The sequence below is a fragment of the Heteronotia binoei genome, chromosome 1 (genome assembly GCF_032191835.1).
Source record: "Heteronotia binoei isolate CCM8104 ecotype False Entrance Well chromosome 1, APGP_CSIRO_Hbin_v1, whole genome shotgun sequence".
NCBI classification, from domain to species: Eukaryota; Metazoa; Chordata; class Lepidosauria; order Squamata; family Gekkonidae; genus Heteronotia; species Heteronotia binoei.
In genome coordinates this window covers 121427619-121455597 of record NC_083223.1, presented here as the reverse complement: position 1 = coordinate 121455597, position 27979 = coordinate 121427619, and the positions used below count along the sequence as shown (strand labels likewise).

Below are 27979 nucleotides of genomic sequence, written 5' to 3'. Positions count from 1 at the left end.
CATGGAAGAAGAATTGCAGATTTATACCCCGCCCTTCTCTCTGAATCAGAGAGCAGCTTACAATCTCCCATATCTTCTCCCCCCACAACAGACACCCTGTGAGGTGTGTGGGGCTGAGAGGGCTTTCACAGCAGCTGCCCTTTCAAGGACAACCTCTGCCAGAGCTATGGCTAACCCAATGCCATTCCAGCAGGTGCAAGTGGAGGAGTTCTCCCAGATAAGAGTCCACACACTTAACCACATGGAAGCTGAGCCTTCATACAATACTTTTCCTGGATTGACATACGTAGGTCACTGCTCATTGCAAGCATTATAATGTGGGAGGAAGGAACTTGCACAAGCTCTCTTTCCTTGAAAAGAAAATTATATATTAAGATATTTCTGATCACAGAAGAGGAGTAATAGCATAATACCATTATGGGAATGGTTTGCTTCCATGAATATACAAGCAGTAATGTGACCATGCCATCTTAATACATGTAAGTGAAATGCTTAAATGGATCATGGTTCACACAGGAGAAATTCATGATCATATCTGAAATATTTGCACTGATTTTGTAATTCACAATTTTTAGTAGCAGGTCAATTTTAATTTATAACTAATTTGGCCTAGGGTTGCCAGGTCACCTTACCTTGCTGGCAGGGGCCGTTGAGGGGCATTCCAGAGAAGTGGGTGAGGACGTTGCACCCCCTAATGATGTTCTAATTGAGGGGGAGCAAAACTGATCACTGAAAAGTAGGCTTGCCTGTCCCCAGGTCTGGGCAGCGGATACTAAGTTTTGCAGGCTCCTATCCACTGCCAGCCAGCTTACCTGTGGGGGAAGTCCCAGCCCAAGATCCATGATGTCTCTTTAAATCTTTTCAGGTTTAGAAGAAGCTTAAAAACTGTTTTGGAATGTTTAAATTTCAGCAGGAGGAAAGCTGCATGGGGGCAGGGGTGAGCAGGCAAATATTCCCGGTGAGTGTGTGAGAAAGGAAGAGAGCAGAGTCCCTCTGTTTTGCATGCCATTCAGAAGTCATTTGTATGGTCAATTGGATAGTAAGGAGTTAACAAGAACTCCACCCCCTAGACTGCTTTGTTCCTTACTTTCATTTTCCTGTGTTAGTCTGAAGAAGCTGGTTGAAACACAGCAGATTGTTAACACTCAGCAATTCCCATGAGTAAACTGCCCCAGTTAGGGCTGCCAAGCCCCCGGTCTGGGCGGGGAATCCCCTGCCCCGGAGGTTCCCAACCCGCCAGCCCACATTGGGCCAGTGGGGGGAACCTCCCCCTGTGTCACTGGTGCAATAACATCACCCGGAAATGATGTCATCAAAATGGTGGCGCACATGCGGGGCCGCTCTAGGCATTTCTGGGGAAACACTATGGTTTTCCCGGAAGCTTTAGCCATTTGGGAGGTAAAACTCTATGGGGCTTGAAGAGGACTTGGCAACCCTAACCCCAGTGAGATCACAAAGGTTTGGACTTGCAGACGGTTTCTGTTTGTTTTGGTTGCTTTTGAGTGAGTGGGTATCTGTCCTTTAATAAAACCATGCTTGGAAATGCTACCAAAGCCTGGGAAGAGACTTGTGGAGGTATGACAGATTTCACTTTCATTTCGTGGAAGTGTATTTGCTGGGGACCCTTTGAAAGCAAAAAGATGGGATGAGGAAATGAAGACTTTATTCAGGGGACCTGTGCTGCTGTATTGTTGTTTTTTAGGGTCTTGGGAAAGTATCCAGACTCTACACCCAAAGTCCCCAGGTATTTCCTGAGTTGGACCTGGCAATCCTAATGGAAAGGCTTGCAGCCAGTTTAGGCTATTAGTCTAAACTTGCTGCATACTTTCTCAGCTATCAGGATTACTGAAGGCTTGCAGCCATTTGCTATGGTCCCTCTCGGGGAAGCGAAAGGGACCACTGAAATGGCTGCTTCAGGGATGGCACTGTCAGGGTTTCAGGCCACTTCTGGTTTTATATTGTTCTGATCAGTAACTATGCTACTTTTGAACATTCTCATATTAGTACATCTGGATGAGTTGTTTCTAAATTTTGAATGTATAAGATATTTATTTTCAAATAGGAAAGGGGAAAGGGAAGGTGGGTGTGGAAAAGTAAAAAAGGAAACTTCTGTTCAGAAAAATAGAATACATTCTGCATACCATTATATCCTCAAATACAAAAAGTTCTATCATATCATTATTAATAGGTATTTAACCTCTTGTCATTAATCATATAAAATCGTGTTGTAAGTTCCCCTTTAAATTATCAATTTGAATTATGTTTGGTTCATATTCCAATCAAATAGTTTGAAAAGAATTTACCATCCTGTTGTTTCTAAATTTCAAGGTGCTAGCAGGAGGGTGGGGCAGAAACAATAAATGCCAGAAGAACAGTATGGAACAACATTTAGTTTATTTGCTCTCAGTGATTTCTACTCTTGAACTTGTACAACACTAGTGTGAATTGGCACAGATGGAATAATGGAGAGCATATCATCAACTGCCATAATAGTCAAAACAAAATAACAAGAAAATTGTGTACTTAGTTTACTCTCCCCCCCCTTGCCTCAAATTTATTGACAGCTGATATGCTTTAAAGGAAACACCCATACTGTGTTTTGTGGTTATGTAATCTGTTGGAAAATGGTTCTGTAAATTGAAAAGCTGTACTAAAGCGGTTCATTGCATAACAGCATACTGTGGGTGAAAGACCAAGATTTCTTCTGTAAATCTACTTTTCTGCTCATAAAATTTAAGCGCAGAAATGTGTGGTGGAGAAAATTTGCCCAGGGACTAGACTGTATAGGAGAAGATTGTCCTATTTTGCTGAGGATGTTCTTCTCTCCTGCCCATGCGATACTCTGGAAATGGTTAGTGTTTAAGGATCTGATAAGGAATATGTTTGCTTTTTGATATTTTAATAGCTCCCCCATCTGAGATATAAGTAATGACAACTACAGCATTAAGATGTACTATTTCAAAGCTACTTTCATGTGGAAATCAAGAGGCAACTGTATCTGGTAGTTCTGGTAAATGAAGTGTGCGTTGCATGCTATGAGCCCCACCCCCCCTGCCAAGTTCACTTCCCTCTCTCAGAGGCAAGATTTTTTTATCTCCATTTCTCTTTCCCTTTACTGACTGAGCTGCCCTAGAAATGTATTTTCGTCTTTGCTGAAGAACTCTGGCTGTCCCACTCTGTCACAGTACAATATTTTGGCCGTTAGCTCAGCCCAGAAACCTGAGGGAAGGATTGGGAGCTTCCTTTTTACTTAAGAAACTTAAATGTCATTTTGAAATCCAAAACTAACAAAGTAGTTCATTTAACATAGAAGAGAAAGGTCAGATGAAGTCAAGGGATGGAAATTTTTGAAGTAACTCAATATAGATAACTTTATTTATGTCAATAAAGGTATGAAATAGCAACTGAGATTATAGATAACTCTGAGGTAAAATCAGTACATGCACAGATTTTAGAGACTCTTGATTTCCAGAAGGCTGGTGTGCTCTTTCCAGTACCCAAACCCCTTCTCTTGAACCACCAGTACTTGCTTTGAGTTTTTAACTGACTCTTAAGGTTTCTGCAGACAGTTTCTAAGCACACCTGACCAAGGATCTTTGCATTTTCAGAGCTAACTGCCTGTTTGATTGGGTATGAAAATTTTCCTCTCTAGAAGATCTGTCCCTTTTCCTTGGCCGAAATGGGAGTCTCAGGCTGATTCTGCAGTCACCTTTCTCCGGGGCAGGCTTCCATTTCTGGGTGGAGCAAACTGGCGATTTCTCAGGTTTACACTGTGGTGGGGCAAATCGCGGGTTTGCCCCATGCAAAATGCCAGCGCGGAGCAACTGGTGCGAAATCGCCCGTTTGCTCTGCCCAGAAACAGAAGCCTGCCCCAGAGAAAGGTGTGCAGAATCAGCCTCAGTTGAACTACCCCCTAGTCCTTGCCAGTTTTCCCCAGGTCTCCTGTTTGTGTTAAACTGCTCTGTATCGGGGGACTGAATTCCAAAACTGTTAGTGCTTGACTCTTCTCAGCTAGGGATGAAATCAGACTGCATCTCTCCTCAGCATCCGGTTTAAAAGTCTTTCTCTGTTCAGCTGATGCTAACCAATCAAATCTTTTGGAACAGCCTGTACAAAGCTCTCTGATCCTGTGAAGTATTAACTCTTCACAGTCCTTTATCTGTTCACACATCACTTCTAAGCTTTTAAAAGTTCAGGCTGTCACACGTTCATTTTCAGATATGGTTGTCAGTACTTTCATGTGAGCATTCCTCATTCAAAGAGCTCTTTTTCCATATGAAAAATGATAATATTCCCATCTGAAAGTAGATTAAAGAGAGTCCTCCCGTCAGTGGAAAAGAGAGTCATTATCTCCAGTTATCCCGCATTGCTGTAACACCATGTACTTATGTGGTGCATTTTGTTTGCAAGACTCTTCTGACACACAGAGAGGTTTTGAGGATAAACAGCAAGACTGCTTGGGTAGGGAGAAAGATTTATTCCAACTGCTTCTGTGAGTTTTTCAACTGGATCCAGCCTAGTGTCTATAATATTTTCATAGTGATAGCTGATAAAAGTCAGGTGTTTGTAAACAAAGATGTTTGTATTGTATAACAACCTAATGTACTTGACATATAACCTGTTTAGAAAGAATAATATTTTAGTCCTTTGAAACACTTTTTAATGTATGGCATCAGCAATCGACAGGAAAGGTGTGCTGATAAAGCCAATATAGAAATACATGGTAAAAAGAAACTGGAATAAGCAGTTTGCTAATCTTTATAATCCTCTATGGGAAAAAGGGAGCAACATGTTGTAGTTGCTTCCTATGAAACTTGATATTCTATGGGAGGCTTGTGATCTAACTTCCTGCTTCTGTGGTAACACTCAGCTCGACGGCTGCAGCTCAGTCCTTGGGAGAACAGCATTGTGAGCAGACTTTTGACCCCAACACATTCCTTCTTGGCCAGGAGTAAAAGCGCAGCAACGTTGGCAGGAGATGCAGGTAACATGAATGATTAATCTTTTAATTCTCTACCCCATTGTGCCTTTTTGGGGGGGGGGGGGAATGTTTATACAATTTTCGGGGGTGGAATTAAAGCCTGTCTAGGATGAATGTCTTCTTTTTTTTTTTTTAGTTTCAAACAATTTTATTAGTAACATATGGTAATAAATTTCAATTTCTTACATCATTAATAATAACTTTTTTTTATCTATCCCATATATTACTTTCTACCCACCCTTCCCCTCTTTACTTGACCCCCGCTGGTGTTATATGCTTAAAATCTTAATATTAAAGGTACCCTTAATTAATAGGAACTAAAATGTCCAATGTCCTTTTATTTTCCACTCTTTTTTCTATGTATCTTCTGAACTTTTTCCACTCCATCTTAAATACTTCTAAAATATAGTCTCTTAAGGTTCTTGTTAACTTGTCCATTTCGCTCCATGTCATAACTTTTACAATCCAATCCCATTTCTCTGGTATTTTTTCTTGCTTCCACAACTGCGCATACAATGTCCTAGCAGCTGAGAGCAAGTACCAGATTAAAGTTCTATCTTCTTTTGGAAATGTTTCCATTTGTAATCCCAACAGAAAAGTCTCTGCAACTTTGTTAAATTTGTATCCCAAGATCTTAGAAATCTCTTGTTGAATCATCTGCCAATACTTTTTTGCTCTTTCACAAGTCCGCCACATATGGTAGAACCTTCATGTTTTTTTACATTTCCAACATCTGTCTGGCATCTTTTTAGGAGTCATATACCATCTGTACATCATCTTAAAACAATTTTCTTTAATACTCTGACATGTTGAGAGTTTCATAGAGTTCTTCCACAAATATTCCCATGTGTCCATCTGTATTTCTTTATTTACATTAATTGCCCACTTAATCATTTGAGATTTCACTACTTCATCTTCCATAGACCATTTTAAAAGTAACTTATAGATTTTCGAAATTAATTTTTCATTATCTCCAAGCAGAACTTTTTCCATTTCTGTTTGTTCTCGTCTTATTCCTTCAGTTTTAACATCGCTTTCCACCAAACTTTTTATTTGTTGCATTTGAAACCAATCATATTTATTATTCAACCCTTCAGCAGTTTTCAATTCTATTTTACCGCTTTGTATTTTTAGTAATTGATTATATGACATCCCTTTATCCTCTCCTGTCTCAGCTGTTATTCTTATTACTTCTGCTGGCACTATCCATAGTGGTTTTCTCTCATCGTCATATTTCTTGTACTTCATCCAAATATTTAGTAGATTATTTCTTATATAATGGTGAGGAAAAAAAACATCCAACTTTTTCTTTCCATAGTACATATAAGCGTGCCAGCCAAATTTATTTCCATGACCTTCCAACGTTAAAAGTTTTTTATTCAACAGCATCACCCAATCTTTTATCCACACTAGACAAACTGCTTCATGATATAATCTTAAATCTGCTAGTTGAAATCCTCCTCTTTCTTTAGCATCTGTTAAAACTTTCATTTTAATCTAGGATTAATGTCAATTTAGTTTGACTTTAGAGTTAATTGACTAGATTCAGACAGCAGTGCAGAACCCTTAGCATCTCTTTGCTGTTCTTGACCTCTCTCATTTTTGAGCCTATTTGTTTTCCTCAGTATTCTCTCTGATGGTACCAAAAATAATTCAGTTGCTGGCAAAACATACTATCATAAGATCTAAAGAGCCTATAGAGTGATCTAAAGAGCCCATAGAAATTGTTCTCATGTGAACAGTATAGACATTGTATATGTTGTTGCTGGTTACAATTTAGGCTCTATGAATGTGACCAATGTCTAATGCATATTCAAAATGTAACCAAAGAATTACTAAATGCATATATAGCACTTTCATAATATTCAAAGTTGCACCTTGTTCCAGCAAGGATGAAAACTTGTAGCTAACAGAGCGTAAACTGTACTGTTTTGCAACTCAGGCTGTTTCCACACATTTTCTGCCTTGGTTTTAGGGATACCAGCCTCCAGGTGGGCAGGGCCAGCCCCCCCACTAGGCAAATTAGGCATTTGCCTAGGGTGCCTGACTGGGGAGGGCACCAAATTGGGCCCTTCTAGCCCGGCGCCATAGGCAAATGCCCAAATTTGCCCTGCGAGGGCTTCTGGCACAGTTTCTGTATCACTCAGAGAGCGCTACAGAGACTGTGCACCGGTCAGAAGCTCTCCCTGCCGCTCTCTGATGATTCCGATCATCAGAGAGCAGGTGGGGAGGGTGCCAGGCCAGCGCACAGTATCTGTAGTGCTATGCAATACATTCGTTTTTATATGAAGCCACGCCTCCTGACACAAAGCCAGCTGGAACTGCGTTCCTGTGCGTTCCTGCTTTAAAAAAAAAAAAAAAAGCCCTAGACCTGCTGTTCTGGTTCTTCCCTTTAAAGCTCAAGGGCTTGGGGCCAAGATACTTGAAGGACTGCCTCCTTCCATAGAGTCCAGCTTTACACCTAAGATTTGCCTCACAACCCCTGCTCTGAGAGCCTCCACCATCAGAGGTGTCTGTAGTGGTGCTGTGCTTATGGAATGTCCTCCCCCTTGAGGCTTTCCTGGCACCTACAGACAGGGGTGGAATTCCAGCAGGAACTCCTTTGCATATTAGGCCACACCCACTGATGTAGCCAATCCTCCAAGAGCTTCCAAGGCTCTTTTTTGTAAGCTCTTGGAAGATTGTCTACATCAGGGATGTGTGGCCTAATATGCAAAGGAGCTCCTGCTTAGAATTCCACTCCTGCCTACCCAGCTTTCTTTTTGGCATCAGGCCAAAATATTTATGTTCACCCAGACTTTTATTTAAGGGGGTGATTTTTTAAAACACAATTTTAGTCTGGGGACTGTTATTTTAAACTGTCTGTGCTCTGTTTTTGTGATCTATGTTTTTCATTCTTGGCTGCAGTTTTTTTAATGCCGGATTTTAATGAATGCTTAGTTTTTATTTTATAAGCTTCCAAGAGCAGATTCCTGGAGAGGATGCATCAAACTGTTCTAAATAAATAAATATTGTACTACTGATTTCTACTGACACTGATGTAGCATCTGTGCTAATATCTGATCTATTTATTATCTATATTAATATCTGGTATCTGTAATAATTCTTCTGTGTCTTTTTTGCGGGCCTCTTCTTACAAACCTAATCTTAGTACACAAAATTGATTTGACTCTTGGGCATGTTAATGCTAATCTACTAGAAATGTGACTGTATAAGCCAATTTGTTCATTCCAGTAGTTCTAAATTCAGTAATACATTATCAGAACCATCACTTCATGGTTTCTTTTTAAGGCAAGGTCTTTGAGTGTCTCCCCTTAGTGGATGGGTGAACTTGTAATGTTATTAACTAGACTGCTATCTTTCCTGACACAGAAATAAGAATTCTCTATTTGAACTGAATGTATTATTCTGCCAAAACAAAGCATACTATATATTGGGTATCCGTGCAGATTTCATCAAGTGGGATTATATTTCTAAATGCTTCCTTCCAACCCTGACTTTACAGGGCACAAATGCAAGTTCTGAACTAGTGTTTAAAACTACTGACTTCACTGAATCACTGGATTAATCTTAGAAGACTAAGCAATATTTATATGTGTGTAAAAATATTCACAGAAAATTGAGAAGGCAGTACCATAGGTGTATATTCACAAGACATATTGGATGCAAACTTTCATCAGAGAAAATAAACTGAATTTCTTCCTAGTTCCTTTTTTCATTTAAAAACAAAATTATTCCATAAAACATTCTCTCATGGAATGCTACTTTTATTATGGAATTTAATTCTCTTGAGGTGTGTCTGTGTACCCATTTTAAATATCTTTTTAAAGTTAGCAATTCTCAGCCGATAATCAAGTGATGGTTCTGAGTTAAAGGTGTGTCTGATCTTCTGCATGTATTAATTTCTGCTTCCTTTCCTTTTCTTCCTTCCTTCCTGGTCCTATTACCTTCTCTTGGCTTGCCTTTCATAACACCACTGCTGTTTTGTTTACACATAAATAATGAAAAAAATAATCCCACACCCCAGTCATCCCCATTTGTCCTCGTTCAGCATCTTGCAGCCCCATCAGCCCTCTGTCCTTCAGGGCTATAAGCTGTCGAAATCCAGCAGACAGAGCAAAACTTTTTGGTGCAACATTTGATGTTGGACGTAGGAGGACTACACAGTCAGCAGGGGTAAGCATGTTTGCTTATTTCTATTTAGATTTCACTTATTTCCATCCAGGAGGTATTTACAAATTTGATCAGGGCATTTGGCATGATGGCAGTGGTAAAGTAATGTCATGTATTGTCCTATAAACAACAGACAATGGAAGTTGCTTAGATGTTAGAAGATAAATGGTGGAATATGAAGTCATACACCTGTGTCATTAAGATGCATCTCGAGAACATAATGCTCAGGTTCTCACTACTCTCTATTCATAGTTGACTTCCCAGCAGCCTACTCCCAATCAAACTGGCTAGCAACTGTGGATATTTCAGAGTTGGAAAATTGTTATCAAATTCCTATAGAACATAGGACATGGTGTGGTTCACTATTTATCTACAGTGATTATTCTGTACCAGTGGTTAAAAGAATACAATAAAGCTACAAGACAGGTAAGAGTAATAGCTAGCATGCATCACAGATACTAAAAGTGTTGGTTCGGTTCTCTTAAGCAGGAGGACTGCTTTGCTTTGGGTTCTTAACTCCCTGGTGGGTAATAAGAACATAAGAGAAGCCATGTTGGATCAGGCCAATGGCCCATCCAGTCCAGCACTCTGTGTCACACAATGGCCAATGTATGTAATGTAATGTAAAATTTTATTTATATCCCGCCCTCCCCCGCCGAAGCAGGCTCAGGGCGGCTAACAACACTTCAAGTAAACAATACAGTAATAAAAACATTAAATTCACATTAAGATTCACATTAAATTCACATTAAAATCAGTCAATAATCGATAATTAATTAAAACATTCCTAAATCAACACTGGCGGTAAACGTTATTAATCTGGCGGTAAACATTAATTCAGTTATTGGTGAACGCCTGTTTGAAGAGGGCGGTCTTGCAGGCCCTGCGGAACTGGTCTAAGTTCCGCAGGGCCCGCACCTCCTCTGGGAGTTGGTTCCAGAGTTGTGGGGCCGCAACGGAAAAGGCCCGAGTGCGGGTGCTTTGAAGTTTAACTTCTTTTGGCCCAGGGATATTCAGTCTGCTTTTCCCCACTGACCTCAGTGCTCTCTGGGGAGAGACGGTCCCTCAGGTAGGTCGGTCCTTGGCCATATAGGGCTTTAAAGGTTATGACCAGCACTTTGTACTGGATCCGGTATACGATTGGCAGCCAGTGCAGTCCGCGCAGCCCCGGCCGTATATGCTCCCATCTTGGGAGACCAAGTAACAGCCTGGCCGCCGCGTTCTGCACTAGCTGCAGCTCCCGGGTCCGGTACAGAGGCAGCCCCATGTAGAGAGCGTTACAGTAGTCCAGTCTTGAGGTGACCGTCGCGTGGATCACCATTGCTAGGTCCTGACGCTCTAGGAAAGGGGCCAGCTGCCTCGCCCGCCTCAGGTGGAAGAAGGCTGATTTGGCAGTGGCTGTTATCTGGGCCTCCATTGATAATGAAGGCTCCAGTAAGACGCCCAGGCTCTTTACCCGCTGCGCCGTCTTTAGCGGCGCCTCGTCAAAGGCCGGGAGAGATATTTCCTTCCCCAGAGTGCCACGACCCACATGGAGAACCTCTGTCTTCGCTGGATTTAACTTCAGCCCACTCAGTCTAAGCCACGTTGCAACAGCCCGCAGAGCCCGGTCCAGGTTCCCCGGGGCGGAGGCGGGCCGGCCGTCCATTAGTAGATAGAGCTGGGTGTCATCTGCGTATTGATGGCAACCCAGCCCAAATCTCCGGGCAATCTGGGCGAGGGGGCGCATATAGATGTTGAATAACATCGGGGAGAGAACTGCTCCCTGGGGCACCCCACAGTCTAGTGTGCGCCTCTGGGATCGCTCACCCCCAATCGCCACCCTCTGTCCCCGACCCATGAGGAAGGAGGAAAGCCATTGTAAGGCTAGCCCCTCAACCCCTATGTCGGCGAGGCGGTGGATCAGCAACCGATGGTCGACTGTATCAAACGCAGCCGACAGATCTAATAACATCAGTATTGCCGCGCCGCCTCGATCCAGTTGCCGCTGGAGGTCGTCCACCAAGGCGACCAGGACCGTCTCCGTCCCGTGGCCCGGTCGGAAGCCAGACTGGCACGGGTCTAAGACAGAAGCGTCATCTAGAAATCTCTGTAGCTGTAACGCCACTGCCCTCTCGATAATTTTACCTAAAAATGGTAAATTGGACACCGGTCGGTAGTTTGCCAATTCGGCCGGGTCTGCTGTAGGTTTTTTCAAGAGGGGGCGGACCAAGGCCTCTTTCAGAGGCGTTGGAAAATGCCCCTCTAGGAGGGATCTATTTATGATGTCCCGTAAAGGACATCTAAGCTCCCTCTGGCAGGATTTAATCAGCCAAGAGGGGCAAGGGTCCAAATCACATGTTGTTGGGCGAGCAGCAGAGAGAATTCCATCAACTTCCTCCAAGCTGAGTGGGTCGAAGTGGTCCAGTACTAAATCTGAAGACAGGCGCGGAGCCTCAGTATGTGTGTGTGTATATACACACACACACCTATACATACATATACACACAAACACACACACATACATACTGGCTAATAGCCGCTGATGGACCTCTGCTCCATATTTTTATCTAACCCCCACTTGAAGCTGGCTATACTTGTAGCCACTGCCACCTCCTGTAGCTATGAATTCCACATGTTAATAACCCTTTGGGTGAAGAAGTACTTCCTTTTATCCGTTTTAACCTGACTGCTCAGCAATTTCATTGAATGCTCACAAGTTCTTGTATTGTGAGAAAGGGAGAAAAGTACTTCTTTCTCTACTTTTTCCATCCCATGCATAATCTTGTATACCTCTATCATGTCACCCCGCAGTCGACGTTTCTCCAAGCTAAAGAGCCCCAAGCGTTTTAACCTTTTTTCATAGGGAAAGTGTTCCAAACCTTTAATCATTCTAGTTGTCCTTTTCTGCACTTTTTCCAATGCTATAATATCCTTTTTGAGGTGCGGTGACCAGAATTGTACACAGTATTCCAAATGAGACCACACCATCGATTTATACAGGGGCATTATGATACTGGCTGATTTGTTTTCAATTCCCTTCCTAATAATTCCCAGCATCGTGTTGGCCTTTTTTATTGCAATTGCACACTGTCTTGACATTTTCAGTGAGTTATCTACCACGACCCCAAGATCTCTCTCTTGGTCAGTCTACCAGTTCACACCCCATCAACTTGTATTTGTAGCTGGGATTCTTGGCCCCAATGTGCATTACTTTGCACTTGGCCACACTGAACCTCATCTGCCACGTTGATGCCCATTCACCCAACCTCAACAGTTCTCTTTGGAGTGCCTCACAATCCTCTCTGGTTCTCACTAGGGGTGTGCACAAAAAAAAATGGAATTAATCGGATTCGGAAATATACGGGGCCAAAAAAATCAGAATACCGTATATTTCCGAATATGGGTACTCGTAATAGCCGCATATATGGTGGTAGATGCACAGCTATTTCCAAATATACGGCCCGATTGTACCCTATGGGCATTGAAATCAATGGCAAAATAGGGTATATTGGAAGCCGCCTGGAGGGGAGGGGGTTTGAGGGAGAGCCCCCAAATTTCCAGGGGACCTTCAGGGGACTTTCCCCTACAAATCCCCCAACATGGAGAGAGCTGGCCAAGCACAACAAGCATGCTGGTTCTGGGTCTCTCACCCAGGTGCCAGCTTCCCTGCCACAGAACACTCAATCTACAGGTGTCAGCTCTCCAGCCCTGCCCCAAACAACGCGGGGAGAGCTGGCCAAGCACAACAAGCATGCTGGCTCTGGGTCTCTCACCCAGGTTCCAGCTTCCCTGCCACATCTACAGATGCCAGCTCTCCAGCCCTGCCCCAAATAACCCGACTCTCAAAACAAGAGAAGCGGTGGACCACACCTAGCTCCACATCATTCTGTATCTGACACAAAGCAAGAAACATTTAGACTTACCTTGAGTGATGGATTGTTGGCTGGTCCAGGCTCTTTTGTGTTACCCAGGGTGCACCCTGAGGAGGCAAGCCAGAGTTGCACCCCAAATGAGGAAGATCACTGGGAGGGCCTCAGATTGTGGGAGAGGAAGGGAACCATTCCTTCTCTCTCAGCTCAGCAGCAACACACCAGCTATCACTGTCCCATTAGAGGGACCTCAGCATTGGTATTGCTGCTGGCTGCCTGTCATCATCACTGGCTCCTCCCCCTTTCTTCCTCCTGCCCCTGAAAAAAATCTAGGTTATCCTGGCTAGGCCTGTGGGTGCTGTCGGTTACAGTTGGGGGCTGCAATGGCCCTTTCATTATTATTAGGCATGTGTGGATGGGGACTGGGGAAATTTGGATTGCTTTGCAGATTTTAAACCAGCATTCACTTTTAGTTTGGGGATGGATGAGGGGTGGGGCAGGGGATGCACTGTCAATCAATTTGTGAGTGAGTTTTTGGACTGTCTTTGGACTCTAGCCTATTTTTAGTGGGAGAGCGTTTTACAACCCAAGCGCGAGCCAAGAGAGGATGCAGGCACAAGTAGGTGCTCACTTAATTCACTCTCAAAGTCTACGTTTGGGGAGCCGAACAGAGGCAAGTTGACCTTCAGGAAGACCAACTGCTCAACTGTCCAGGGTTGCAGGCAATTGCAATGTGGGCAGACAATGTCGCCCATATGCGAAAAGACGCGCTCGCTCTGCACGCTCGTCGGTGGGCATGAGAGGAATGCCTTGGTCAAGGAGGAGAGGGCCGGCCAGACCCCCTCCTTCATGACCCAGTAGTCCAAAGGAGAAGTTTCTTGCGACTCGTTGGGCTCCTAAAGATAGTCCCTCACCATCGCAGCACCCGTCTCCGCTCTCAGGGGTTTACCACTCCCAGAGGGTCCAACAAGCCGCCCGATGAGTGTCATCTCAGAACTCTTCGTGGCGTGAGTCTGGTGGGAAACACTGCCTAGCCAGGGAGGTTGGGGATGAACAGCAGTGGAAGTGGCAGGTGAATGCTTCCACCCCCCTCCTCCTCAGTTACCGGCACTGGGCTCGCCCTGACTCTGCAACTCTCGACCTTCTGGGAGAGCTCGTCTCACCAGCGATCGAGCTCGTTGGCCCGCTCAGCAACTGTGCCTTTAAGGCACAGGTCTAACATGGTCGCCATCATGTAGACCTTATCCTGGGTGAAAGTATGAAAGTGGGCCTCAAGCCCTTCCTGCAGCCTAACAACCAGGGCATGCATCACTGGAAGAACGTCTGCACGGCCTTGAGCTGGCACTAGAAACGAGGCCAGGTCCTCACGGGCCATGTGGACCATGGGGACGACCATGCGATGCTCGCTGTGTCAGATGAGAGCATTTCTGTGTGGGTCTTGAAGGGCCCAAGAACCTCCACAGTCTGAGAAATGACCACCCAATCCTCTTGCGTTAGACAGTTCTCATCCCAAAAAACCCTCGTCTCAGAGACAAAGGCATCCAGGGCTGCTCTCTGCTCCACCATTCACTCCAGCATGGCACAGGTGGAGTTCCAGTGTGTGCTGACGTCACTGATCAGGCGGTGCCCTGGCATGCCTGTCAGTGTCTGTTTCTCACGCAGCAGATAAGAGTCCGTATTGCTCCGTGAGAAGTGACCCGTGATGTGCCAACACTTCTGGAGCAGAAGTCGGTACTCATGGGTCGTGGCTAGATACCAATGATCCTGGCTTTTCGTCTGGCTCCACGAGGTGGAGAAGGTGGGCCACGCAAGGAAGGCGTTGTAGGCCCTGATGCTGGACAGCTGCCTTGATGTTGGAACCACCATCAGTCACCACGAAGCCCGTGGCGACGTCCCCGCTACCTACCCAGCCCTCTAACTGCCATGAGAGGATGGCTCTGAGAGTGTCCGCCATGTGTGGCATGTCAACTGCTTCGGCATGCAGCAAGGCCCAGCAATAGCCAGCCTGATAACCCTGACCCTTCCTGCCGCTGCTGCCAGTGCCACCCCCACCCTGCAGTTCTCTGGGTTGCCACCAATGCTCAGTCAGGGAGAGATACCCCTCGAACGCATGTTGGGATCCTAGATATCTGAGGTGAAATGACCAGTCCCCCCGTCAGCACGGGACAAATGTGCCCTCACCACAGATCTGGTCACCCTGAAAACAACTGGCACAATGGTCCTGCTAATGGTGGTTCTAGCAGGAACTTTGTACCAGGGTGCCAGGTACTCAGGCAACCCAAGCACCCCAGGATTCTCGAACACTGAAAATGGAAGCCCATGGGCGACCGACCTGGCAAGGTTTCAGGCGATCACCCTCCTGCCATACCTGATTCCTCCTCTTGGCACACAGGTGCCACCCCCACCAAACATCTCAGGCAGAAATGGCTGGCATCCCTTCACTGCCATAGAACTTTCCTGGAGAGCTCTGGAGGTAGTCGCAATGGGACAGACCTCCTGGCTGGGTGGTGTTGGCCGCTTGGGCACCCCAGCAGCAGCCTTCTTCTCTCCCTTAAGAAGCACTGCCAGGTGGTGCTTCCACAGGTGGTTCCGCATCCCCCCCAGAGTCAAGTGGGCAGGGTCCCACCCACAACTGATCCGGGCCCTGCACAGCTGGCACTGCGTATAGCGTGGATCCTCCATAAGTTGGAAATGCTTCCAGACTTCGGAGGTGTATGGATGCCAAGCTGACACCTCCTGTGAGTGTCCAGAGCCACCTCCACATCGTGTCTCGGGGTGGCAAGAGGGGCTGGCTGCCGGGGGGGGGGAGTGGGTGGAGATGGAGGCACCTCGTCTTTCTCCATCTCTTCCCCCTCCACCCCACGCGGCCTCCCCTCCTGGCTATCCCCTGAAGGGCTGCTGGTGCCCGAAGGAACCGAAGAAGGGGGCTGGTTCTCCTCAACCAGCTTCTCCTCCAGCTCCTGCACGACACTCTGCATCCTCCTTGGGGTGATGGTTTTGGACAGAAAACTGTCCCCAAAGCTCATCTCCAAAGAGGGCTGCTCTTGCTGCCCCTCCTCCGGCTGCTGAGGCCGAGCGACATCAGCTTGAGGAGAGACTGCCTGAGCAGCAGACCCCTGCTCAGTGCCAGCACCTAATGGCACCTCTGCTGGGGACACCCCAGCAGCATCCTCGATGAAGGTCCCAAGGCGGGCCTTCTTCTTCATCACACTCCGGCCAGAGGTCAGAGTGCTGGAAGGTGGCTGTGGAGTAGCCTATGCACAGGTGGGGGGTAAACCTAGGTCCTCCCTCTCCTCTCCACCCCTCTAGTCTTCTCCTTGGCCTTGCCCTCGGGCCCCTCTTCTGCTGCCTGTCACTCATGTCACCCTTGGCCAGTCTCACACAACCTGAACTGAGAGTGGGGTTTTTTACAAACCTAACTCACTGCTCTGTACCCTGAACCAACATGTGCCCTGTCTTCTTTTTAAAAACCCTCCCACCAAAACTTGTTTGTTTGGTTATTTGGTCCCTAACCTGTCCTTTGGGTTGGGGTAGTAGTAGTCTGGTAAAGTTTAGGAGACTAGGTGATCCTGCCTCTACCTGGCTCCAGTTTTTAAAAGGCTACCTTGAGATGAAGGCAATCCTTGTTATATTCTCCTAGTTAAACTTCTCCTGACTAGATCCTGGGGCAAACCTGATCTCCTTGCAAACTAGAAATCAGGTGCCCCCTATAACTTGAGAGAAGCTGTGGTTTACCCTATGGAAATCTAAGGATGCACCAGCTTTCAGTGGCTGAAAGCAAGATGCACTGCAACCCTAGTCTCTTTAAAAGGGAGCCTGATGTGGCCTAGTAGTCATGCTGCCTTTTATGAGAAACCTAAAATCTTTTTAAATCACCCCTATCTGGCCTAGTTAAATTTTGAAAGAAGATAAAGCCCTAAACTGGATTAATTTTTTTTAAAATTTCAAAAAACACAATCCCTAAAAACACCCTTATTAGTGGGGCAGCCTATTTAGTGGCCCTAGCCAAACCAAAAGCACCCTCAGACTCAAAAAATAACTATAAAAACATGAAAGTGACCCAGCCCACACACCAACCCCCACACAACCAGAGGTAATTTAAAAAAAAAAAGTGACAGAAAGAAACTTAACTTTTAACCCCCACCCCAAAAAACAGAACCAGGAAAAGAGACAATAGGACGGGAGGATTCAAAACCCACAGCGACAGTGAATAGATCCAAACAGATCACTGAGAAAAGGCCAACAAACTCAACTGTTAAAAAAGTGTCCTTTTCAACAAAAACCTCAGGCCAAATCAGTCAACAACACCCCCCCCCCAAACCAGAACCAGGAAAAGGGACAATAGGACAATGGAAATTAGGCCAAACAGCGCCCCCCCCCCCACCCCAAAGAACCAGAACCAGAAGAGAAAAGAAAACAGCAGCACAACACAGCAGCAACAAATCAAACACAGACTCCTTTTCAAACAGTAAAAAACTTGGCTTTTAACAATACAGAAACTTTACCAATCCCTTCCCCCCCCCCCCCAAAAAAAACCCTTCACCCTAACCCCAAGAAATCCAAACCACCCAAATCAGGAAAAGTAAAAGGAAACTGCACTTTTAAAAGTCCTCTCACTAAAGTAAGATATGGGCAAAATGGCAACCCCCCACCCACCCCAGACCCCACCCCCAGCAGAACCCCCTAACCCCAAATAAGCTACCCAGTACTCACCCACCCAAATCTGGATAAGTAAAGGGACTCTGAATCTTAAAAAGTCCTTTTACTAACTAAAATAAAAACAAGAACCCCAAGACTGTGTTATCTTAGACGTCTTCTCTACTCCAGACAGGTCAGGCAAGGCTGAGAGAGAGCAGCAGCAGCTGAGGCCAAGGGCCAGCGCAGCACAGTCTCTCTCTCTCTCTCACAAACACAGCAGCAATGGAATGGAGTCAATCCAGGCAGACTCCTTAAAAAGGTTCTCTGGCACTACACAGAGCAGTTTCAAAAAATAGCACTGCTCTTTGATTGGCCAGAGAACACTGTTTACTTGGATACCCAAGTAAACAAAAGAACAAAATGCATTTTGCAAATGCATGCTTTGGATTGGCTGCTGGGGCTCCTCTCCCCCTCCCCCTCCCTCCCTGATCCCAGGGAGGCTATGGGAGAGGTGGGAAAAGGCTTCCAAAGGCGGGAAATGAAGCAAGCAATTCCCCTGAGGCTGCAGAAGCGCCTTTCCCATGGACTTACATATGCTTCCAAATATATATTCGGAAGTATACGGGGAGCCTTATACGGCTCCCGTATAATGGGTCCCAATTGGATTCAGAAGTATACAGTGCCGTATACTTCCGAATCAGGGGTGATTCGGCGGCTTCTTTGATTCGGCCGAACCGAATGCACACCCCTAGTATTTATTTATTTATTTATTTATTCGTGATTTATATCCCGCCCTTCCCACAAGTGGCTCAGGGCGGCTCACCACCCTGAACAATTTTGTGTCATCTGCAAACCTGGCCACTTCACTGCTTACTCCCAACTCCAGTAATGTGACTGTCAGTAGGGAGACATAGGCTCCAAAGTGCTGCAGGTACAAATTAAATTATTTGAAAGGCACTGCTGCATAATACACTACAAAAACAAAACTGCAAACTGAATTGGAGGTGTGATACAGGAATACAAATTAAATAGACATGGATATTAGGAAGGGTCCTTCCTCAAAAATTAACCTTCTTGGTAGCATTATCAGTCCATATTAGATACTGCAACCCACTGGTCAAAATCCTTCTCACTTCATAAAGTTTTTCTTTTCCCCACAACCTTATTGAGGGACAGCTATAACCTTAACTTTATGTAATGCTGTAATTAAATTTAAGATGAACAAAACATCCAGAAATATTTATTTTCATGAATTGTGATATGGCTGCTTTATCCTTTTTGTTACATTTTAGGCGAACAGAAAAGAAAAGGAGAGGGGCCTCTCATTCTCTAATCCTGGCAAAAAAAGGGCTCGTTCACCTTCTGCGTTTAGAAGTAAATCATCTGCTTGGTAAGTAACTTCTTGATGGAATATGCCTCATTTTGAGAACTGTTTTGATCAAGCTGTTTTGATCCTTTCTCTTGATCAAGTTTTGTTAGAACTATAGAACATAAGAACGTAAGAGAAGCCATGTTGGATCAGGCCAATGGCCCATCCAGTCCAACACTCCGTGTCACACAGTGGCCACATAGTGGCCATACTGTGGCTAATAGTACACACACACACACTGTGGCTAATAGCCACTGATGGACCTCTGCTCCATATTTTTATCTAACCCCCTGTTGAAGCTGGCTATGCTTGTAGCCATCACCACTCCTGTGGCAGTGAATTCCACATATTAATCACCCTTTGGGTGAAGAAGTACTTCCTTCTATCCATTTTAACCTGACTGCTCAGCAATTTCATTGAATGCCCACGAGTTCTTGTATTGTGAGAAAGGGAAAAAAGTACTTCTTTCTCTACTTTCTCCATCCCATGTATAATCTTGTAAACCTCTATCATGTCCCCCCGCAATTGACGTTTCTCCAAGCTCAAGAGCCCCAAGCGTTTTAACCTTCCATAATAACTCTTAAACAGAGGTATTTTCATGGTGACAAGTATTTTAGCTAGATAATTTCAGTGACCTCCATATAAACTTAAAGAAAACTAAAACTGATAAATATAATTGCAGTGTTGTCCTGTTCAGTTACTCCAGTATTTCAGTGGGTTTAGACCAGAATAATTCTGTTTAGGATTGCACCTTCATGTGATAGAAGAAATGTAGACACTGCTAATTGTTGTAGGCTTTTAAAAAATCGGTAAGATATAAACAAAAAAAATGATTAGCATTGTTATTTCTGTCGTTGTGGTTGAAATAGGCATGCCTCCAGGTCTTTGCCTTTTTTGCCTGGAACGCCCAGAAAAGTAACCACAACACCTGGATCATCCAGATTCTCCTCTACTCAGCAACGGCCTCCTTCTCCTGGCAACATTCGACCTGTCAAACATGAAAAAAAAAAGGAAAATGAGAAAAAAGAAAAAAATCAGGAATTTCGGAAGGCAGTTGAAGATGAGACGGGCAATGGGAAGGCAAACCCAAATCTCAGAGAGGCTGCAAATGTAGAAGAACCTAGTAAACCAGAGACCATGCATAGTAAGACTCACCGTGTTCCTCTTGGGTTGTGTCTTTCTCTGTTCACTCAGTGTAGCTCCCAGTCCACTGTGCAGTTTTTGAGTGCCATTTTGGTTTATTGAAATTGGAAGTAATTGTGATAGGGGGGAAAAGTGTAAGGATTTCATAGTAATGTTACCAATAATATTCAAAGTGCTTCATGCCCATTGTGCTGCCAAGGGCCAAGCAATACAAGCCACTTCCTGAGCAGTGGGAGCAAATACTGTTGCTGGGACCCAGCTGCAATTGTAAATGAGTGAGTGAAGTCAGGAGAAACTCTAGCCTTGGCTGGCAAATTGCCCAGTCACATGACTGCACATGTTCAGAAGTTCTCTTTCTTATAATGTCATTGTTCCTTGGTGGATATTTAAATCAGGTTTGAAGCTTTTGCATCAATCTTGCTCTGGACTTCTGAGAATATTTATTTAGATATTTTATAGTGTGCTTTTCTCCCCTGTGGGACCCTAAGCAAGCTTACGGCATTCTTCCTTTCTCTTTTTTATTATCACATCAGCAACCATGAGAGGTATGTTAGGCTGAGAAATGCCTGACCAAAACTGTGGGAGATGTGCTGCCCTGATTGCCTCCCCTACACCCATTGATTCTGGGATGCCTTCTCTGACATTTGCCCAGGGTATCAGAATTACTAAGGCCATTCATTGGTATATCAATCTGTCTTCTAAAAGAAGGTGAATAAATAGTTGTGGTGCACAGGTCACAGATCCCATGCTGTTTAAAGATACAGATCATGCATTTAACTGTTAAAAGCCTATCTAACCAGTTACATTCATGACTAATCCCTGCTCAGTATGTCATAGAATGGTATATTCTGTTCCTTGCACTTGAGTCTTTGCAGTTGCTGCTGCTTCCACACTGTGCAGCAGTCTTCCTGAGGAAATTTGTGAGACCCCATCCATACAAAGTTGTAGAATGTCTTAAAAGGTGGAGCTTTTCTATAGGGCTTCTACGCAAGCTTGTTCTTACATTTGTGTTGCTTTATTGATTCCATGGCTGCTGGTAACTGTCATTTGTTAGCTTAACTGGATACTTCTGTTTAATATATTTGATGTGTATTGTTGTCTTTTTGCACATTGATACATGGAATCTTGGGGAGAAGGCAGAATATAAAAGTTTGACTGAATAGAATGTAAAGGTGTGTTCCTTGATCTTCTTCGTGGTCTCTGTGCAGTCCCACACATGGGTTTTCCCGTCAGGACGAACCCTACCTCGGAGATTTTAAAAGCTAGCCTAGGCGTTATTTTTGGCGCGCACTCCCTTCCGTCCTGGGGAGCAGGCATCCACTGCGCATGCCTGGAACGGGAGGGAGGCGCCCCACCCACCCAGTTTCTTTCCAACCGTCGCCCGGGATAGTCTTACCTCGTTGCGCTCCTCTTTTACCTCAGAACCTAGCCTTCGCTTCTTCGTCGTTTCCTCTCTTTTTATTCCATTTTCCTTCTTATATTCTTATACTCTTCATTACTCTTCAAAAAAAAAAAAAGAAAAGAAAAAAAATATCTTTCCTGCTTTTACCTCAGACCTCCCTTCCCCTACCCCCCCTCCCCCCCCGGGCGTATGGAAGGAAGGGATAGTAGAATAACCTTTAAAAGGTGTTCGCGTTGTAGGGCAAAAATCCCTACATCGGACGGACATTCACTTTGTTTATTTTGCCTGGGAGAAGCCCATAAAGTAGACGCCTGTGCGCATTGCCTTCAATTCGGCAAACAGGCGCGGAAAAACAGGGCCGCTAGACTGAGAAGTCATCTTATGGAGTCTGTGCTTCACCCTGAAATGTCGCAATCCTCTACTACAAGTAAGTCGCCTCCCCTTCTGTCTCCCCAAGGGGACGGCGCAAGGTCGGCAGCTTCAGTGGCCACTGTTCCCAGCAAGCATAAGCCCGGCGATGCCGCGAAAACCGGCGACGGCGCGAAGACGTCACAACAAACGGTCGCGCCTATTAAACTGAAAACTGGGAAGCACACCAAGAAACACAAGCACTCCGATCCGAAGGGCCCGAAGGATTCGAGAAAACCTACCGACCCGAAGGAACCGAAAAAATCTACCGACCCGAAGGACTCGAAAAAGCCTACCGCTCCGAACAAACCTTCGGAACAACACGAGCCTGACAGACATTGTGATCCGTCCACACCCGGATCCGATACCTAGGAAGCGGCCACTCCGCTTACGGACTCACCGCATCAGCAGACGGAGGAAGTTATCCCGGTTCCGTCCCGATCCCCTTCTTTGCAAGGATCCATACCAGACCCTTTGCTGGAGAAGATCCGAGACCCGCTGCAGTGGACTCAACAACACATCAACCCCAGATCGTTCCGCGATATGTCGAATCCCATCCAATATAGACACGATACTCATCGGTACTTTGATACTCATCGATTCCCAGCCAGATCTCCGAGCATCGAGAGGCATCGGTACCATCATACACGTTTCCCGGAGAGATCCCCTAGCAGGGGGAGGGACCGCTATCGCTACAACCCGAGATCTCGGTCTCCATCCATGTCCCCGAGAAGACGCTACTACACCTCGAGGTCTCCATCAATGGATTCCCATCAATGCTGCGGTTACCACCACTCTCGGTACCGTGCAGATCACCACAGGAACCAATCCAAGGAAGCAACTCCCGTCCAACGGAGTAAGCAACCAACGAAACAGCCATCTCCGACTCCTTCCACTTCGACCTCTAAACCTAAGAACACGAGTCCAACCAGACCGGACCCGCAAGCACCCGAACCTGACAACTCCGATGTCGAATCCGACGCGTCATCGGACTCGATGCAATCGATGTCCTCTCCTGGATCCCCAGCTTCAGATATTGCAAAGCCTGCAGATTTGTCACCATCCGACGGAGCCAAAACATATCTGGACTTGGTCGCAAACATGGCTTCTGCTCTTAATGTAAAGCTGACATCGGACGCGCCCAAGGTCACGGATGTAGTTCACGATTTGGTCCATTCGGACCTACCTGCTGGTTCCTTTCTGCCGATGCTTCCGGTACATCTAGATGCCATTAAAGAAGCCTGGGACAAGCCGGCATCTATTCCTCCCACGTCAAAGCGCATCGAATCCCTATACAAGATCCAAGCTACGGAGTCGAAGTTTCTTTTCAGTCACCCGGCTCCGAACTCGATGATAGTCCACTCTTCCTCCAAATCGAAGCAGACTCGTCATCCTGTACCCCCGGAGAAGGAGGGCAGGAAATTGGACACACTGGGAAGGAAGATGTATTCCATCTCCACAGCAAACGCCAAAATCAATAATTATTTGGCATATTTTGCTGCTTACTCCCACAATCTGTCCTCCCAACTGGGCACGCTTGTCTCGGCTCTACCAGAACCTGCTCAAAAACAGGCATGCACATTATTACAGGAGCTCAATAGAGTCTCCAAACAACAGATAAATACCATTCGTCACTCCGTGGGATGCACCTCCAAGGCGATGGCTGCCTCCATTGCCTTGAGAAGGCACGCCTGGCTTCGCTCCTCCTCCCTACAACCCGACATTAAATTCAAAATCGAAGATCTCCCTTTCGACGGCCAAGGCCTTTTTAATGCCACGACAGACGACATACTCACCACAGTCGACGACAGCCGCAAACGGGCAAAAAGACTTGGTGTGACTCAACAGCAACAGCAGGGCTACAAAGCCAGACCATGGAAGCCAATGCCATTCAAACGCTCCAGGTCCCCTCGACAATCGGAATACTGGAAGCGTAAGGCTCCACCATCTAAGCAACCTTTTAACCAGCGGCAGCAAAGACCACAACAACCTAAAAAGACTGCAACTGCATCCAAGCAGTCTCTTTGACTCTCCACCTCTGCCACCTCACAACACTTCCAGACTCCTACCGTTCTACGAGAACTGGAAGTTAATTACCACAGACAAATGGGTCCTGAATATCATTTTAAGAGGTTATTCAATAGAGTTTCATTCTCCCCCTGCAAGACACCACTTTGTTGCAACCCCTCCATCCCCTCCCCTCCAAGAAGAGATCATCACTCTTATGGCCAAGGCGGCCATAGAACCTGTCCCAGATCAGTACCATCGGACAGGCTTCTACTCCCGGTACTTTCTAGTCCCCAAGAGGGATGGAGGTCAGCGCCCGATTTTGGACCTCAGGGCTCTCAACAAGTTCATCCACCACAGAAAATTCAGGATGGTCACCCTCCAATCCATTTTGCCCCTAATCCCTCAAAATGCTTGGATGGCGCTGGTAGACTTACAGGATGCCTATTTTCACCTAACAATCCATCAAGGCCACAGAAAGTTCCTGAGATTTGCCGTGGGAAACAGACATTATCAGTTTCGAGCGCTTCCCTTCGGACTCTCCACAGCACCCAGGACTTTTACAAAGTGTATGGCGGTGGTCGCTGCATACCTCAGACAGCGCGGAATTGCAACTTACCCATACATAGACGATTGGCTCCTTGTGGGGCCTTCAAGGCCACAACTGGAAAAAGACATTGCTATAACCCTTGCACTCTTAGCAGACCTGGGTCTCCAAGTCAACCAGCAAAAATCGAATTTAATCCCCTCACAGGACATTCAATTCATAGGGGCTCGCCTCTGCACCACGGACCACAGGGCGTACCTCCCAACAGACAGAATAGCCTCTATTCACACACTAGCCACAGAAATAATGCAACAGCCAAAACAGACAGCTTTCACCATTCAACGCATGTTAGGACTCCGTATGAGGCCCCTACAAATCTGGTTTGTTCGTGCATATCGTCCCCAACACCAATCTCAACAAACCCTCCTAACTGTCCCAAACAACATCCTTCCCTCTCTGGGATGGTGGACAGTTCGAAATCATTTGCTGACAGGCATGCCATTCTTAAGACCAAGCCCGTCAGCGGTAGTCACAACAGATGCATCAAGGTGGGGCTGGGGAGCCCATCTAAACACCCTCTCAGTCCAGGGGCAATGGACGCCATACGAACAGTCGCTCCATATCAACTGCCTGGAGCTCTTAGCCGTCCACAGAGCTCTGAAATCATTCCTGCCAACTCTTCACGGCCGTCACGTTCAAATAGCGTCCGACAACGTGGCGACTGTGTTCTATATAAACAGGCAAGGAGGGACTGCATCTACCCGTCTTTGCAAGCGAGCAATGCACCTCTGGCACTGGAGTATCGCACATCAGATCCATCTCACTGCAGTACATCTCCCCGGTGCCCAGAACACACAAGCGGACACATTGAGCAGGTACCTCATCAACGACCACGAGTGGTCACTCCACAGGCAGTACCTCCTACCAGTGTTCCAGAAATTCGGAACACCATCAATAGATGTGTTTGCTGCACCAGACAATGCACAATGTGCTCTCTTCTTTATGAGAGGTCCGCCCTCACCACAATCTGCAGGGGATGCCTTCATTCAGAGATGGACAGGTCCATTACATTTCCTCTTCCCACCGTTTCCACTGATAACACGATCAATACAGAAAATTCAACTGGACAATACAAATTGTATTCTAATCACACCGTGGTGGCCTCGCCAACCATGGTTCACAACGCTCCTGTTCCTATCGGACAATACTTACCATCACTTCCCCCGGGCCAAGAATCTCCTCTCACAACAGAACGGCAGGGTTCTTCATCACGACCCGGACAGACTCCGCTTGACGGCTTGGAGGATACCTTCTCAGAATTCCCTGAGGGAGTGAGAAACGTCCTATTAAATGCACGAAAACCATCAACGAGAAAGTCATATTCCATGAAATGGAAAAGATTTTCCATCTACGCAACCAAGCATAACTTTAAACCTTTGTCTGCCTCTATGCCTCAAATCTTGGCCTATACATTGTCATTATCTGAAAAGGGGCTAACTCATTCGTCTTTAAAGGTGCACCTGGCAGCAATCTCAGCTTTTCACCCTCACATACAAGGACGGTCTGTATTTTCACACCCCGCTGCGAAATCCTTCTTGAAAGGAATTTTACACCTGCATCCACCATCACGACAACTGTACCCCAGTTGGAGTTTATCTCTAGTATTAAGCCAGCTAATGAAACCACCTTTTGAACCCATGGCTTCAATCCCTTTGCATTTCCTCTCGTGGAAAACGGCGCTGCTAGTCGCACTCACCTCCGCTAAAAGAGCCAGCGATATTTGTGCGTTTAGAGCAGACACGCCTTACACCATTTTTCATCACGATAGGGTAGTGTTACGACCAGATCCTACCTTCTTGCCTAAGGTAGTATCCACGTTTCACCTCCACAGGATCACAACTCTACCCGCTTTCTTTCAACGTCCTACGGATAAGGGCCAAGAAGCCCTACACTGCCTAGATGTTAGACGGGCACTCGCCTATTACATAGATAGAACAGCATCATTCAGGAAGGACTCCAGACTCTTTGTGGCCTATGGACGGCACAATAAGGGACAAAAGATATCTACGCAGAGACTTTCGAAATGGTTGGTTGCTGCTATAAAGCTGTGTTACAGACTAGCAAAGCAGCCGGTTCCAACTACACTACGAGCTCACTCTACAAGAGCTTTGTCAACATCATCTGCCTTAGCCAGAGGGGTCTCCATGGAAGACGTCTGCGCTGCCGCCGCCTGGTCTTCCACCTCGACCTTTGCTATGCACTACGCTCTGGACGTTCGTGCTAGGCAAGATGCCTCCTTTGGACAGGCAGTACTCCGCTCTATCTTCGACTAAGATACGATCTGGATCCGGTAAGTACCAACTTACCTTGGAGTCCAATACTTGCTTGACTGATTTGCATTAACATTGCATTAATTTTTCTCTCCTACTCTAGTGCCAGCACCCACCACCGTGCAGTTCAGCTTATCAGTCACCCATGTGTGGGACTGCACAGAGACCACGAAGAAGATAAACAGGTTACTCACCTGTAATTGATGATCTTCGAGTGGTCATCTGTGCAGTCACACACGCCCGCCCAACCATCCCCGCTGCTGGCCACTGGTACTCTGCAACCGCTCATCTACTATGTCGGCGGCGGGGAAAGAAACTGGGTGGGTGGGGCGCCTCCCTCCCGTTCCAGGCATGCGCAGTGGATGCCTGCTCCCCAGGACGGAAGGGAGTGCGCGCCAAAAATAACGCCTAGGCTAGCTTTTAAAATCTCCGAGGTAGGGTTCGTCCTGACGGGAAAACCCATGTGTGTGACTGCACAGATGACCACTCGAAGATCATCAATTACAGGTGAGTAACCTGTTTTTTCAGGTGCTGTCCCAGTTCTGTCCCCTCCTGCTTCAGCTGCCTCACCGTCTCCTGTCTGCAGCAAACCTTCTGCAGGGACAACAGACCCAGAAGAAGCAGCCAGGGTGCTTGCTGAAAAAAGACGACTAGCCCGGGAACAACGAGAACGGGAAGAGCAAGAAAGAAGGGAGAGGGAAGTGGCTGAAAGGTGACCACTGTCCAGTTCCTGAGCAGAACAGATGCACTTTATCATATTTTTTAATATTCCTTTGCATGTTTTAGACCCTAAAGCTGATGAGGCCCAAAAAAGGTGCTTATCAAAGGCCTGTTGTCTTTTGAGCTGTGCAATCAATATTGTCTAAATATCCACCTGTCTTCTGTAAGTGATGGAAATGAACTGTGTTACACCAGCTGAGTAGCTGCCCTTCTGCCACTGTCCTAGCTGTTGCAGGTATTATGTGATCTGCAGCCCAGAGAAATAAGAACCTCTGCATTTTGAATTGTCTGAATTTGTTGGCTGGGATCCAAAAAGCTAATTAAAGCATGTCCCAAGGACTGGGTATGTGCAGTGGGGGTTTTGCAACCTTTTCTTGAACATGTACCAAATCACACAGTTCTTGTGAAAG

General features: G+C 46.0%; 1 protein-coding gene across 1 annotated transcript in view; it reads left to right on the top strand.

Annotated features, from left to right (window-relative positions):
* MAP7 (microtubule associated protein 7) overlaps nt 1–27979 on the top strand; it is a 175546-nt gene that overhangs the window by 131369 nt on the left and 16198 nt on the right. The window contains exons 7-11 of the mRNA XM_060240007.1: nt 4871–4984; nt 9033–9157; nt 18936–19033; nt 19882–20156; nt 27378–27561. Of these exons, the coding sequence (XP_060095990.1) occupies nt 4871–4984; nt 9033–9157; nt 18936–19033; nt 19882–20156; nt 27378–27561 (796 nt within the window). The remainder of the gene's footprint in view (nt 1–4870; nt 4985–9032; nt 9158–18935; nt 19034–19881; nt 20157–27377; nt 27562–27979) is intronic.